This window comes from Carassius gibelio, chromosome B6 (assembly GCF_023724105.1).
Source record: "Carassius gibelio isolate Cgi1373 ecotype wild population from Czech Republic chromosome B6, carGib1.2-hapl.c, whole genome shotgun sequence".
NCBI lineage: Eukaryota > Metazoa > Chordata > Actinopteri > Cypriniformes > Cyprinidae > Carassius > Carassius gibelio.
Window position 1 is genome coordinate 8,158,913 of NC_068401.1, and position 13,651 is coordinate 8,172,563.

General features: G+C 35.0%; 1 protein-coding gene across 1 annotated transcript; it reads left to right on the top strand.

The window, feature by feature from the left end:
* The first annotated feature begins 7,313 nt into the window (after positions 1–7,313).
* Positions 7,314–13,602, top strand: sec61a1l (SEC61 translocon subunit alpha 1, like). The gene is made up of 12 exons (XM_052558696.1): positions 7,314–7,475; positions 8,172–8,239; positions 8,327–8,392; positions 8,574–8,652; positions 9,431–9,562; positions 9,706–9,815; positions 10,326–10,479; positions 10,567–10,727; positions 11,439–11,636; positions 12,182–12,373; positions 12,464–12,540; positions 12,630–13,602. Exons 1-12 carry the CDS (start codon positions 7,469–7,471, stop codon positions 12,814–12,816), a joined length of 1,431 nt encoding a protein of 476 aa, XP_052414656.1. The 5' UTR covers positions 7,314–7,468; the 3' UTR covers positions 12,817–13,602.
* Positions 13,603–13,651: the final 49 nt, after the last annotated feature.

Below are 13,651 nucleotides of genomic sequence, written 5' to 3' on the forward strand. Positions count from 1 at the left end.
TAGACACTTATTTAAAAATTAAAAATAAACAACCTTCTCGCAACCTTTGCTCGGCAATATAATAATATTTAATACTCAAATGGACTCAAATGTCTCCTAAAACTGTGCTAGATTTAGTGAATTGTGGTCCATGAACAGTTGGTCTAAAATTAAGTGCTCCACAGGGGGCTTCAGATGCCAAATGATGGGCTTTATAGGCTTTGAATTTAATCATTTGTTCTGTTTGGTTGTTTTCTCTGCTTTATCCCGTGTCTCAGTGGACTGCATTGTTCCAGTGATTGGATGTAACATCATGGATGTCAACAGAAATGTAAATGGTTAGTGGTCAGTGCATGTGTGCAAGTGTTGTCTGATTTAGCATGCTCTTGTTTGTCAGTGTAGCTTAGCATCACCTCTTCTCCAGAATAGGGGTTGCCATGGCAACAGAGCTATTTGGTAATACTGAAATCGCTATATTTTTAGTTCTTTTATCTAGCGCTGGGGATCATGTGTTGGCCTACATACGTTAATTACGCATCCTTTAAAATGTCAGGCAAATATCAAATGAAATCATCCCCAATCTGAAACGTTTGGGGGATATTTTCAGCTTATGTAATTGCTGGTTTTGAAGCATGCAGCTGGCTCATTTAGAGAGTTAACATGCATGCTCATTACAGGTACTCAGCTGTGCTCCGTTTTAGTTCAGTTCATTCTATTCTACCTCTGTTCTCTCTGTGTTCCTAAGAATAGAGCATTGTGAGGGCAAAGCATTGCTCACTTTCTTTGTTCCTTTCTCTGAATTGATTTAACACTTATACGCACACACGTGTAAATATTTAGTTTCTTAATCATCGTTCTGATATTTTCTCTTCAACTTTCTAAGTGCCAGTGTGAGACACTTTTGATACACAAACTGGGACAAGATTTTAGCTTGTAAAGAAAATAATATAAATGAACATTTATAAAACAAAGAAATAAAAGTGTACGTTTTCTATCAATTATACATTAATTAAACTTAAAATGCAAAATTGCAGCATTTTCACTAACATTTTATTAAATTAATATATATATATAGATCTTTTATAAATAATACAACATTTATAAGTAACTAAAAAGTTATAATTTTATTTAAATAACAGTTCTAATTAACTTAACTTATTATGCTGACAATAATTATAAAGAACAAAACATTTCTAAATTTAAAATGGTGCATTTGACCGCATATTTTATATATATTTTAAAGCAAAATTTATTATTTAATTTGATCAATTTTACAAATAAATAATAAAAAAACACATTTATCAATAAATGAAAGGTACATAAATAAATGTATGTTTACTTAAATTCACTTTTATGTTTACTTAAATCCACTCAAACTTATTATGCTGATTTATAATTTACATATATAATAATATATAATATTCTATTTAATGTTTTCTGTTTTCAAAGAGAGGCATTTCACTATATAACATTTACGATTATGGAATAAACTAAATAAATACATAATAAATTAGGTATTTACAAATTATTAAAACGTTTATAAATAAACTCAATCAATATAAAAAAAAAATTATGAAGAAATATAAACTACAATGAACACAATTGTATTAAAAATGCAAAATAAAAGCATTTTCTCTAGTGGGTTTTTGGACCTTATTGAATATCTGTAGGGAGAAAATAACTATTGCTTCAGGTATCCATTGAGGTCTAGTATTCCTTTCTTATGTGACAGGTCAATTTCAGATTTTAGAAAAGGGAATTTCAGGAGTGATCCTGTATCCGTCATCGGTGTGATCCTCAGTGTAGCAGCTGGGTCATTTATAGAGGTCACTTCATCGACTTTACACTTGTTGGAAATCAATATTTCATCCCATTCCAGTTCCACTGTAAGCATGTGTTCTGTGGCCATGATTCTTCATATGAAACATTCAAACAAGTGGGAAAAAGACATTAGCACTGCTTCACCAGCCAACCTCACATGTTACAGGTAGCAACTGAAAAAAGCAAAAAAGAATGTCTTCTCTAAGAATTCAAGAAGACTAAGACATAAACACACAATGACAGAGCCAGTCGTAGGGTCATGAATGGCCCTTAGTTGTTGACCACAGTCAGAAAGAGTGAGAGAAAACCAGGCCAAGAAAGAATAAGAATCTTACATAAGAACCGTCATGACGTAAACGCTGCTCCCATATATCATGAACCGGACTGTGTTGACTTCATTCACTGACTGCCCTGTCAACATGTGTTTAATCAGGCCTTAACTAAATCTATCCACCGACATATTCCTGATCAGATATATTGACTTGACTTATTTCATTAAAATAGCTTCGAGTGCTCATTCTGTTTGTGCAAGAAACAATTAAAATTGCTCTGTTGCTATAGAAAAGTGAGAAGTGCATGAATAAAAGAAAGGATGAATGCATTTAAATTCCTATCCAGTCTTATTTCTATGTGATGTGTGTGTTGTAATATGAATATTCTGTCAAACCAGCTCAGCCAGCTGAAGCCCCCAGAGGCAGAAAGATAGGACAAGGTTGACTAAGTTGGTTTTACATAACTCACACTCTTGGTTGTCCACCTAAAAAGTTGAAGAAAATGGAAGGGGTGTGGTCTGAAGCAAAAAAATAAAACATTATATATTTTCCACATGCACACACACACACACACACACGCACAAACACACACACACACACACACACACACACACACACACATATATATATATATATATATATATATATATATATATATATATACAGTACAGACCAAAAGTTTGGACACTCCTTCTCATTCAAAGAGTTTTCTTTATTTTCATGATTATGAAAATTGTAGATTCACACTGAAGGCATCAAAACTATGAATTAACACATGTGGAATTATATATGGAATTATATACGTAACAAAAAAGTGTGAAACAACTGAAAATATGTCATATTCTAGGTTCTTCAAAGTAGCCACCTTTTGCTTTGATTACTGCTTTGCACACTCTTGGCATTCTCTTGATGAGCTTCAAGAGGTAGTCACCTGAAATGGTCTTCAACAGTCTTGAAGGAGTTCCCCGAGAGATGCTTAGCACTTGTTGGCACTTTTGCCTTCTGTCTACGGTCCAGCTCACCCCTAAACCATCTGGATTGGGTTCAGGTCTGGTGACTGTGGAGGCCAGGTCATCTGGCGCAGCACCCCATCACTCTCCTTCTTGGTCAAATAGCCCTTGATGCCTTCAGTGTGAAAATAAAGAATGAACTCTTTGAATGAGAAGGTGTTTCCAAACTTTTGGTCTGTACTGTATATATAATTTTGGATTTTTATGTATTCAATTTACTTTATTTATATTTCTTTATTGTTTCTATTAAAAATTAATTATATTTAATTCCATTTTTTTTCTTCAGAATATTACCCATTAATTTTATAGCCATTTCTGTTAACTCTAAATCACAATGCAATGAAGGTGAAACCTGTAAAAAAATAATAATAATAATAATAATAATAATAATAATAATAAAGATTTTACAGTGTACTACAAAAAAAAAAAAAGTAAAACTTTATATTTATGGCATTTATAAAGTGGTTTTCAATAACCTAAAATTATGTAATTATTTACGCATGTTCATGTTAATTACAACCTATTTATTTATTAAAACCTTTTTTTTTTTTTTACAGTGTAGTTCATACATTAATGGAAGGTGTTTTCTAATGGAATTGCTAGTACAAACTGCTGTTGAATTACATTTTTTTTCCCCTTTTGTGCTCAGCTTATAAAGCAATAGTATATGTGTATGGAATTACACAAATACAATGAATACTGTCAGATTTTTTATTTTTTTGCCTGATTCTTCCTTTTAAAACTTGGTCAAATGGCAAGTGAAGCACTGAATGTTATTCAGTGGTGCTGATCTAACAATGTCTCAGGCATTTGTAAAGTGTTCTGTTGTTCTGTTGAATGTCTTCAGAGGCATGCAACTAGTCTGCTGTGTATAATACTTCAAAGAACATATTTTGGGTGCGGACCCAAAGGCATTCTTACTATTTTGCTTATGGCATTTTAAGGAGGAAAAGAAAAAAAAAAGAACTAAGTTTAAAATATTTTGACTTCCCAGTTGATTATAGCATTGCACTCTTGGTTTTTGTTACATTGTGACTCATCAGACATCTCTCTAACTCACTAACAGTATTTATAGATGCATCTAAATATAGGGAAAAAACACTAATCTAAAAACAGCTCTGACATTTGATGATAATGCAACAATTTACCTCTGTAGTTTGTAGACAGTATCAGTTTAGTGATTGTGTCTGAGCAGACAATATGCGGAATTAACCAGAGTTTACTCTGCCTAAACAAATTTGTCATGCCTCATCAAAGGCTTAGAGATCATATCTCTGACGTGATAAATAAATGAGGGTGTCACTTAAGTAAATGTCTCAGGATGTTGGGAAATACCATGTGCACCAGGCCAACCAGTTTACATAAAGCTTAAATGGTTTTATGTCATTAAACAGCAGGGAGAAAGAGCACAGAGAAACTAAACAATGGGTTTCACAATTTTAAAGTAACAATAACTTCCCAAAAGATGCCTGATACACTGTAAATAATTTTCAAAGTTGGAAATATATCAAAGATTATTAGAGTAAATTTGGAAAAAAAAAGATTTTTTTTTTTGTATTTCTACTTCAAAATTTCAGGTTTAATTTAATGTGTTTATTTCTGTACATTATTTGTGAAATGTACCAGCAATTTCTGAATGAAAACGTTTCTGCACCATTTTCTTTTCAGTGTCAGCATCCGCATTTAATTGCAGTTTCTTAAAAGTTAAAATTATCTGAAAATATTTTATTATAAATGATTATATATTTTATTATAAATGATTATATATTTTAAACACTATTCATTTTTTGTAACACATATTTTAACACAATATTTATATTAATATTTTTATTTTAAATAAATACTTTTTTTTTCTTAACTGCATAAATACACAATAAAACGAAATCATGAAAGAGTAATTTTTAGTAAGTTTTTTATTTTTATTAATGCAATTGATTTGGTTCAAAGACTGCAGGAAGATTCTGTCCACAAGGAAAACATTTCTTAATTGGCTTGTCAGCTCATTAAGAGGAAAATTTAAGCCAGTGAAATATGCATTTGAACTGGTGCCTGGTATTGTTCGACTGATTATAAGAACAAGAAGAAAAACAACATTCATTATGGCAGTTTAATTCCTAAAAATGAAATGAAATAAGCTTACTTCACCAGTTTATGTAAGGCACTGAAAAAGGATGTAGCTCGGCAATTTGTATCTCTCATCCACAATCCATAAAATAAATCCTATAACTCAGCACAGTTATGTAGCAACTGCAGAATTTAAGTCTTGCATTATGTCAACAGCATCTGAAAATAGCAGCTCAAATGGACTATATCTCACAGAGAAATACAAACACCAAAAAAATAAAAGAAGTGGACTTGGTTTACATGAAAATAAACATTTGTGGAAATACTAATTTCCTTTGCTAATGTATCATGCCACTTTCTTCTCACTCTAGATTCCACATCCTTCTTGATTTTATTTATTTATTGTATTTGTATTTATTTTTTGTACATGAGGTATACATACACACACACACAAACAAAGTGCAAAATGATATTTTTTTTGCCTTATATGACACAACACTGAGAAGTCAAAGAAAATGAATAGTTTGGTGAGAACGGTATGTGTGATTTGTGTGGTATTTGCTTGGCCTCAACCCTGTGTCATCTCATAGTTCACTCATCATTATATAACCAGTTTGAACAAGTATCTCTTTATTAAAGTGCAGACAACGGCTCATCTCTAACCAGAACAAGCACACCACAGAATCAGCCGATGTGCGCATAAATGTACCGTATATAAAGAACGAGCGAAAAGCCGTGTTTTCTCTGCTCGGTCATTTGTTCAGTCCCTGGTTGGTGTGAATGTTAGTACAGCTCAGTGATTATCTGTGTCAGATTGGCCTGCATCAGCTGCAGACACCAGACTAGGATAATCTGCTGTCATAATCACATTATACCCATTCAACAAATCAGTTCTGATGAACTATAATTGTTTAAAAAGGGTCAGTTAAATAATTCATGATCAAGTTTTAAATGTTGCTGTGATGTGAATAACATCAACTCATAAAACTGCTACTTTTTAATATAATTATATAATAACAAAAATACATCAGATTAAATCGGTCAGATTTCTGACCAAGTGAATCACATTTTTTTTTCAAATCAATTCATAATCTCAAATCACAGGACTGTGCTGAACTAAGATTCAGAAGGCACTGAAGTGGAACTACCGTGATGGTATCAAATAATAATTTGATAAATGATAATCAGAATAGTGGAAATATGATGATTCAGGTCCAAAAATCATGGTATTATCGTTGGTAGTCTATATGTCCAAATAAATGTGGTATGATTTCCAAAACTACCTTAGAATCATAGAACTTCTTGGTACTTTTTGTTCAGGGGCTCTGATACTTCCTCTGAGTCAACACTGCAGTCAGGTCCTTGTAGCAAAAGGTTTTCCATGAATCAAGAGCCTCCGGATTTCTGATGAAGGGATGCCCCCTGTCGGATATTTGTGTCACCTATATTAAACGATATTGTTGAAGATGCACTCAATGACTTCATATATTTTTTTAATTAGACGTGAATACTAATATTTAAGTTATTTTGAGCAGACTTAAAGAATTTACCACACAATCTGTATAGCTAAACACTGACAGGCTATGATGTGCTTCTTAACTGTGGGTATTATGTTCTAATTGAACGTAGTTTGTATTTAAAAAAATAATAATTCTAACAACATACTCATTAACTTAAGGTTTCTTTCTTTGTAAACAATAACCTTGGCTATTGCATCAATGCATCTGTCAATCTCATTAGTCAGACATTTTTTCTGAGTCGCAGGAAGCCCATCTCAAAAACACTCAAATCTCAGCACGTGTTTGTTGTATATATAGGGGATAACTGTATACTAAATTGCATAAACTTTTAAATACATACCTGCCAACGTTTTTGTCCTAGCATAAATACAGAAATCAACTCCAGTAAAAGTCTTTAAATTCTTATCATATCATAAATTATTCTGGTTTGTCAGTTTATGTCTGCGCTGAGAAAAGTAACAGATGACACGTGACACCCTTAAACTTTCACGCTGTAATCTACGTCAGAACACATTCACCTCTAAATTTCGATTACATAAAAACAGCAAATGAAACAGCAAAACATATTAGTTTTTTAATTATTTTTTATTTTTTACAATCATACCTGTATTAGAGAGAACTTCCGGGCCACTAATCCCGCCCATTTCATACATTTCATGCTTTCCATCCATCCAACCCGCTGTTTCTGTGGCACAGATACTGACGTGTATTTGTGCTCTGGGTGATGACGTGTCCTGAGTGCGCTCCTCTTTGACCGGTGCTCGCTAACCGCTAGACTGGGACCATCATCAGAGGGGACACCATGGCCAGTGAGTCGTCATGATTTTTACTTTACTCCGATTCTATTAAAAAGGAGTTGGATGCATTCTGTAGCTATAAACAACTGCTATTTTAAAAAAACTGTTTAGCTTCAGTGCTTCATCCATTCATTATAGATTAGCAACTGTATTTTACTGTCAGAATCTCATGTTCCTCATTGTTTTATTGTCGAGTTTACAAAAAAACGCACTTTATAGTTGTCTAAAATGTGGTTTTAATGGTTACATTTGTAATACTGATTTTTAAAGCGACCATAGACCGCTAGTACTTGCTCAGTAAACTAGGCTGGTCACAAATGCATTTACTGTTTATTTTCATTGCATAGACGTCGTGTGCTTTTAAATAATTTAACTGGGAACATGGTGCATAATTAAAATATAACTAATAAACTCACATTTCTGCTAACGTCAGAAATTGTAAATGATAGTTTTTGTTTCGAAGCGTGATTTGTTTTAGTTTTTAGCACGCATTTAATGGACATGAGGGTTTTGATCTTGTTATTCAAAACGGGGCTTTTCTTCTTGGATTGAATGATGATGTTGCAAGAGACAGATTTCAAGTAACTTGTTTGAAACTCTAAAGCCACGTCACCCGAATCACCAAGACCTCTTAGGATAGTGAAATTGTCTTGTTTTCTCAAGTTAGGCATAACAACTGGTAACCTAAGTGCATTTTTATTTCCCAAGTTAAATTCCTAGAAGTGATCAAGCCATTCTGTGCGGTTTTACCAGAGATCCAGAAACCAGAGAGGAGGGTATGCAGTTTGATCACATCATATTTTTGCTTTACTTGTTCTTGTGGTGCTTTAGTTATACTAACTCATTGAATCTCTTCCCCACAGATTCAGTTCAGAGAAAAAGTGTTATGGACCGCAATCACCCTGTTCATCTTTCTGGTGTGCTGCCAGGTTTGTTCACTCTCATTCAAACTCCAGAGCTCTCTGAAGTGCTGTTGATGATCAACAAAATCATTATTGTGCACTCATTAACCTCTCAAACTAAGCATTACTATCTTTGGATGCGTTTTTTATTTGCTGTCAGAGACCATAAACTTTTTCTGAATGATCTACTGTGATCTCTGTCCTCCAGATTCCCCTCTTTGGAATTATGTCTTCAGATTCAGCCGATCCCTTTTACTGGATGAGAGTGATCCTGGCATCCAACAGAGGTGCGTATACCTGAAGCAGCGGCACAAGCAGTGATTGAATCAGTCATCCCCTTGTTGAATGAGGACAAATGATTTAATCAAGCATCAATGGCAGATTAATAACAATAGCACAGCATTATACCATTTAATCAATTAATTCAGGCCACTTTGAGGAAAATCAATATCTGCTAAAAACTAATACATAATTTACAAAAATTAAATTTTTTTTTATATATCAGTCATCAGTCTTTGGTAAATTAGATTAAAGCTGCGGTAGGGAACTTTTGACGCTCTAGCGGTTAATAAACAGAGCTGCTTGCGTCTTGCGGAAGAACATCGTAGCCGGAACTACTTCTCTCTGTTTATGTCTATGAAGAATCACAAAGGTACTGGGTTACTCCGCCGCGGTACCCCCGAAGCAATCTAAAATAGTCCGAATATAAACACTTATTATAGGTGCACCCTAGTGATTCAAGACAAGCCAAAAGCTCGGTTTGGAAAATGGATTCATGGTGTACTCGCTTATTATATACATTTTTCTACATTTTGAACACAAACAAAGTTACGGACCGCAGCTCTGATTGGTTATTTTTTACCGGGAGCGATGGAGGTTTCTGCAAATGGCAAAAGGGACACTGGGAGGAGCCAGAGGGGCTTGATTTTTTTTTCACAGATTATCTGTCTCATATTCTACTGTCAGAACATAATGACAGGTTTAATAAATATGTAAAACATATTTTTTTTTACAAAAGTTCCCTACAGCACCTTTAAGTTTACAGTTGAATAATGTGTGTTTCAGGTACTCTGATGGAGTTGGGTATCTCTCCCATTGTTACATCTGGTCTAATCATGCAGCTGCTGGCTGGAGCAAAAATCATTGAGGTTGGAGACACACCTAAAGATAGAGCGCTTTTCAACGGAGCTCAAAAACGTAAGAGATATTATAACATCCTATTATATGGGGGGATTAAATATAAATTTGTTCCTAGTGCAATACTCTTATTGGGAACCCATCTTAACGTCATCATTGCATTTGTTTTGTTAAGATATCTAACTGTGAGCTCTTCCCACCAGTTTTTGGTATGATCATCACCATTGGCCAGGCTATTGTGTATGTGATGACTGGCATGTATGGAGACCCTTCAGAGATGGGTGCTGGAATCTGCCTCCTCATCATCATCCAGGTAAATTCACATTCATTCTCTCTGAAATATTCAGACTTTGTGATAAACTGATATATTTGTAAACCGATACATCTATTCAGCCAATAACAATTTCTGCTAAGCCATTTATCAGATTCATTCGGTTCCACACATTTGCCATTTTCAGTCATTATTATTGCATATTGTGTACATGTAATTTTAGTACTCCTCATAGAAATTATCACTGACATTGACCCTTTACAGTCATATTGGATCTGTATTTGCTTTATTGTGGAACCATTTCTCTTCCTAGCTGCCTTCAAGTTATTGGCCTTTGCTCTGTTTATCGTAGTGACGTTTGCAGGCATTGTTCAAATAATCTTGTCCCTTTGTGTTCGCATCTGCTTTCTACACAAAAGACTGACGGCTCAACATCTTGGATCTCCTCAGTCTTATCTTGTGATTTGTTTTTGTGGAGAACATTTTCCATTATCCTTTAGTTAATTAGGCTATGTTGAATCTTTTAATACTGTATTTGTATATTCTTTGTAGTTGTTTGTAGCCGGTATGATCGTGTTGCTGCTGGATGAGTTGCTTCAGAAGGGTTACGGATTGGGCTCTGGTATCTCTCTCTTCATCGCCACCAACATCTGTGAGACAATCGTATGGAAGGCGTTCAGCCCAACCACAGTCAACACAGGAAGAGGTTTGTGGTCAGGATGTAGCGTCTTGTTTTGAACCATTCTGTGGTGTCTTCAGTGATGCGGACTGAATGTTGTTTGTGTGTGTACAGGTACTGAGTTTGAGGGAGCCATTATTGCTCTGTTCCACCTGTTGGCAACTCGTACCGATAAAGTGCGAGCACTGAGAGAGGCCTTCTACAGACAGAACCTGCCCAATCTCATGAACCTCATCTCTACAATCTTTGTCTTTGCGGTGGTCATATACTTTCAGGTTAGTGGGTCATTGCATAAAGATGTGGTCACATTGCCAAGAGAAGTTCCTTGGTGATAGTGATGTAATAAGCACAACACACACATAAGTCACATTCAGTCCAAGTATGTTATGGTTCATGTGAAACTAGTGTGGGGAAGTTTTACACCTCACACTAAACTCCAGGTTGTGCAGATTTCTTTTGGAATGACTGGATTTCGCCTGTGAAAGTGCCCTCACCTTACCTTCTGGTTTGGCTCGGTGCAATAAAAGACAAAAACAAAAAAACAAAGCCTTTGATTTAATCAAACACAACACATGCATATCAATCTCTGCACTGCATCATTTAGAGTGAAGGGTGACCCTGTTTTACTTATGTTAGGTAAAAACTGTTAACCTGAATGCACTTTAAGTCACTTTGGATAGAAGTGTCTGCTTAATGCATAAATTACTTTACTTCTAATGTGCATTTGTGCTGACATCCTATACCTGCTTTAAGAAGTGCTTGTAAATTGGCCCGCTGGTTGGTTTAATTTTTGAAAATGAAGAAATTAATTTAATATTAATACTGTAATTTTACAGTTTTACTCTATTTAGTATAATATTTTTCAAGCCCTGAAGCTCTACCTCCAGAGTTTTTCCTGAAGATGATACCTTGAATATTGCAGTTCAATTATAAATGATCCAAATTTGAAGTATTAGATGCAAAGTATATTAATTCTTGCTCCACAGGGCTTCAGAGTCGACCTGCCTATCAAATCTGCACGTTACCGTGGCCAGTACAACACATATCCCATCAAACTGTTCTACACCTCCAACATTCCCATCATCCTGCAGTCTGCACTGGTGTCCAACCTTTACGTCATCTCTCAAATGCTCTCCACTCGCTTCAGTGGGAACTTCTTGGTCAACCTGCTGGGGACCTGGTCGGTAAGTGACTTGTTTAAACTTTCCAATATTTGTGTTGTCTAAACGGTTTGTATTTATTTGTATTATTTTTTTAGTCTGAACATGCTTTTTTCCTTGCACCTATAAATAGTGTAACATGTTTTAAAAAAATGTTTATATGAACTATTGTGACTCAACAGCTCCCATTGTCCAACACAATTTTCATAATATAAATATAGTGTAACTAATTGCAGTATTGATATATTAAAATAAGCAACTATGACTCCTTTTGTTTCAAGAACTGTATTTTCTGAGTCAGAGCATGTTAATGGTAATACTAATTAATAATTTAAATATTTTAAATAATTATTTCCTTGTAAGTTGGTGAGTGCCCTGGGCCCCGACCCCCGTTATTGTTTAAAATTGTTCACTCACACACACCAGGTGAACATGAAGTTGTTGTTTTGAAATGTACATGACCGTTTGAATGCTACTCATTTTATTTTGCTTATAAGAGTTTTATAACAAATTATTTTATAAAAATACTTGATGCACCTATAAAGTGTGTGTGTTTTTTCGGTTAACAGGATAGCTCAAGTGGAGGACCAGCTCGTGCTTATCCAGTAGGTGGTCTGTGTTACTACCTCTCTCCCCCAGAGTCTTTCAGCACATTACTGGAGGATCCAGTCCATGCCATCATTTACATCATCTTCATGCTGGGATCCTGTGCCTTCTTTTCTAAGACCTGGATCGAAGTGTCTGGATCCTCTGCCAAAGATGTAAGAGCATTAGTCTGTTCCTGCTTATTGATTACACTGAGCTGCATTGTACAGTTGACTTATGGCATATGTACACTTTGCGTTACTTAGGTCGCCAAACAGCTGAAAGAACAGCAGATGGTCATGAGGGGACACAGAGAAACTTCTATGGTCCATGAACTCAACAGGTAATACATACAGAGCACTCAAAATTAATTAGGCTCAATGAATGAACCAAACATAGAAAAACTAAAGCTTTCTTTAAATGCTTGTTTAGGTACATCCCCACAGCTGCAGCTTTCGGAGGCCTGTGTATAGGTGGCCTCTCGGTCATGGCCGACTTCCTGGGAGCCATCGGCTCAGGAACTGGAATCTTGTTGGCCGTCACTATCATCTACCAGTACTTTGAGATCTTTGTGAAAGAACAGAGTGAAATGGGCAGTATGGGTGCTCTCCTCTTTTAGTACGGCCCTCTGTAACCACATCAAACTGACTGAATTATAAGGTTAAGTTCTTTTGTAGGATTCTTTTTTTTTTTTACGCACAGATTCATTGTTCTACATAAAGGTTGCAGAGTGAATAGAATTCTGTTCTCTTGGGGAAAATATGGCAGCTTGATATCTCAGTATTAAGCATGGGAATGTAACCATTGTTCATTTTCACACTTTTCACCAAGACAGTATCTATATATGGGTGTTTATGATTCTATGTAATTCCATTTAGTAATGCATAATAGAAGTAACATGTCCAAACTTGATCACCCTTTGACACGCCCTGAACTAAATGTGTCTCGGTATGTTTGTGATCAGGTGAGTGGAATGTTCTATCATGGCAATGGTTGATTTGGTGTAAATAAAAAGATTTTTGCAGTGTATGTGTGGGTATGTGCACATCTGCCTATTGCGTTTTGTGTGGACTGAGTGTGTGCGATAATATGGAATTGATTGTTAAATTTGCCGATTTGTTATAAATTTTGCCAACAGACTTTGTTATATTTATGTTTATTTTCTTCCTGTATTTACAAGCTGTTATTAAACATTTCTATGTACTTCAGCCACACTACTTAATTCTAACATTGACCCTTTTAGATCTAATTAGCTGTGGTTTCTCTTAGTGGACCAAATGCTACAGAAACTGCCTGTAAATGAATATGCCAGTATGATATGGTATGAGAGTATGTGGTTTGTGAAAAGAATGTTTCATGTGTTGTTTTCATATACAGGCCACAGTATTAAAATGTGTTGCGAATACTTTTGGAGTTTTGTTATTTGGAAATTGAGCAATTTTTTTCCTAGCAGT

Coding starts and splice junctions, on each gene's coding strand:
- sec61a1l (XM_052558696.1), top strand. Junction 8,240..8,326: donor TCCAGAAACCAGAGAGGAGG/GTATGCAGTTTG, acceptor TCTTCCCCACAG/ATTCAGTTCAGAGAAAAAGT. Junction 10,728..11,438: donor CGGTGGTCATATACTTTCAG/GTTAGTGGGTCA, acceptor CTTGCTCCACAG/GGCTTCAGAGTCGACCTGCC.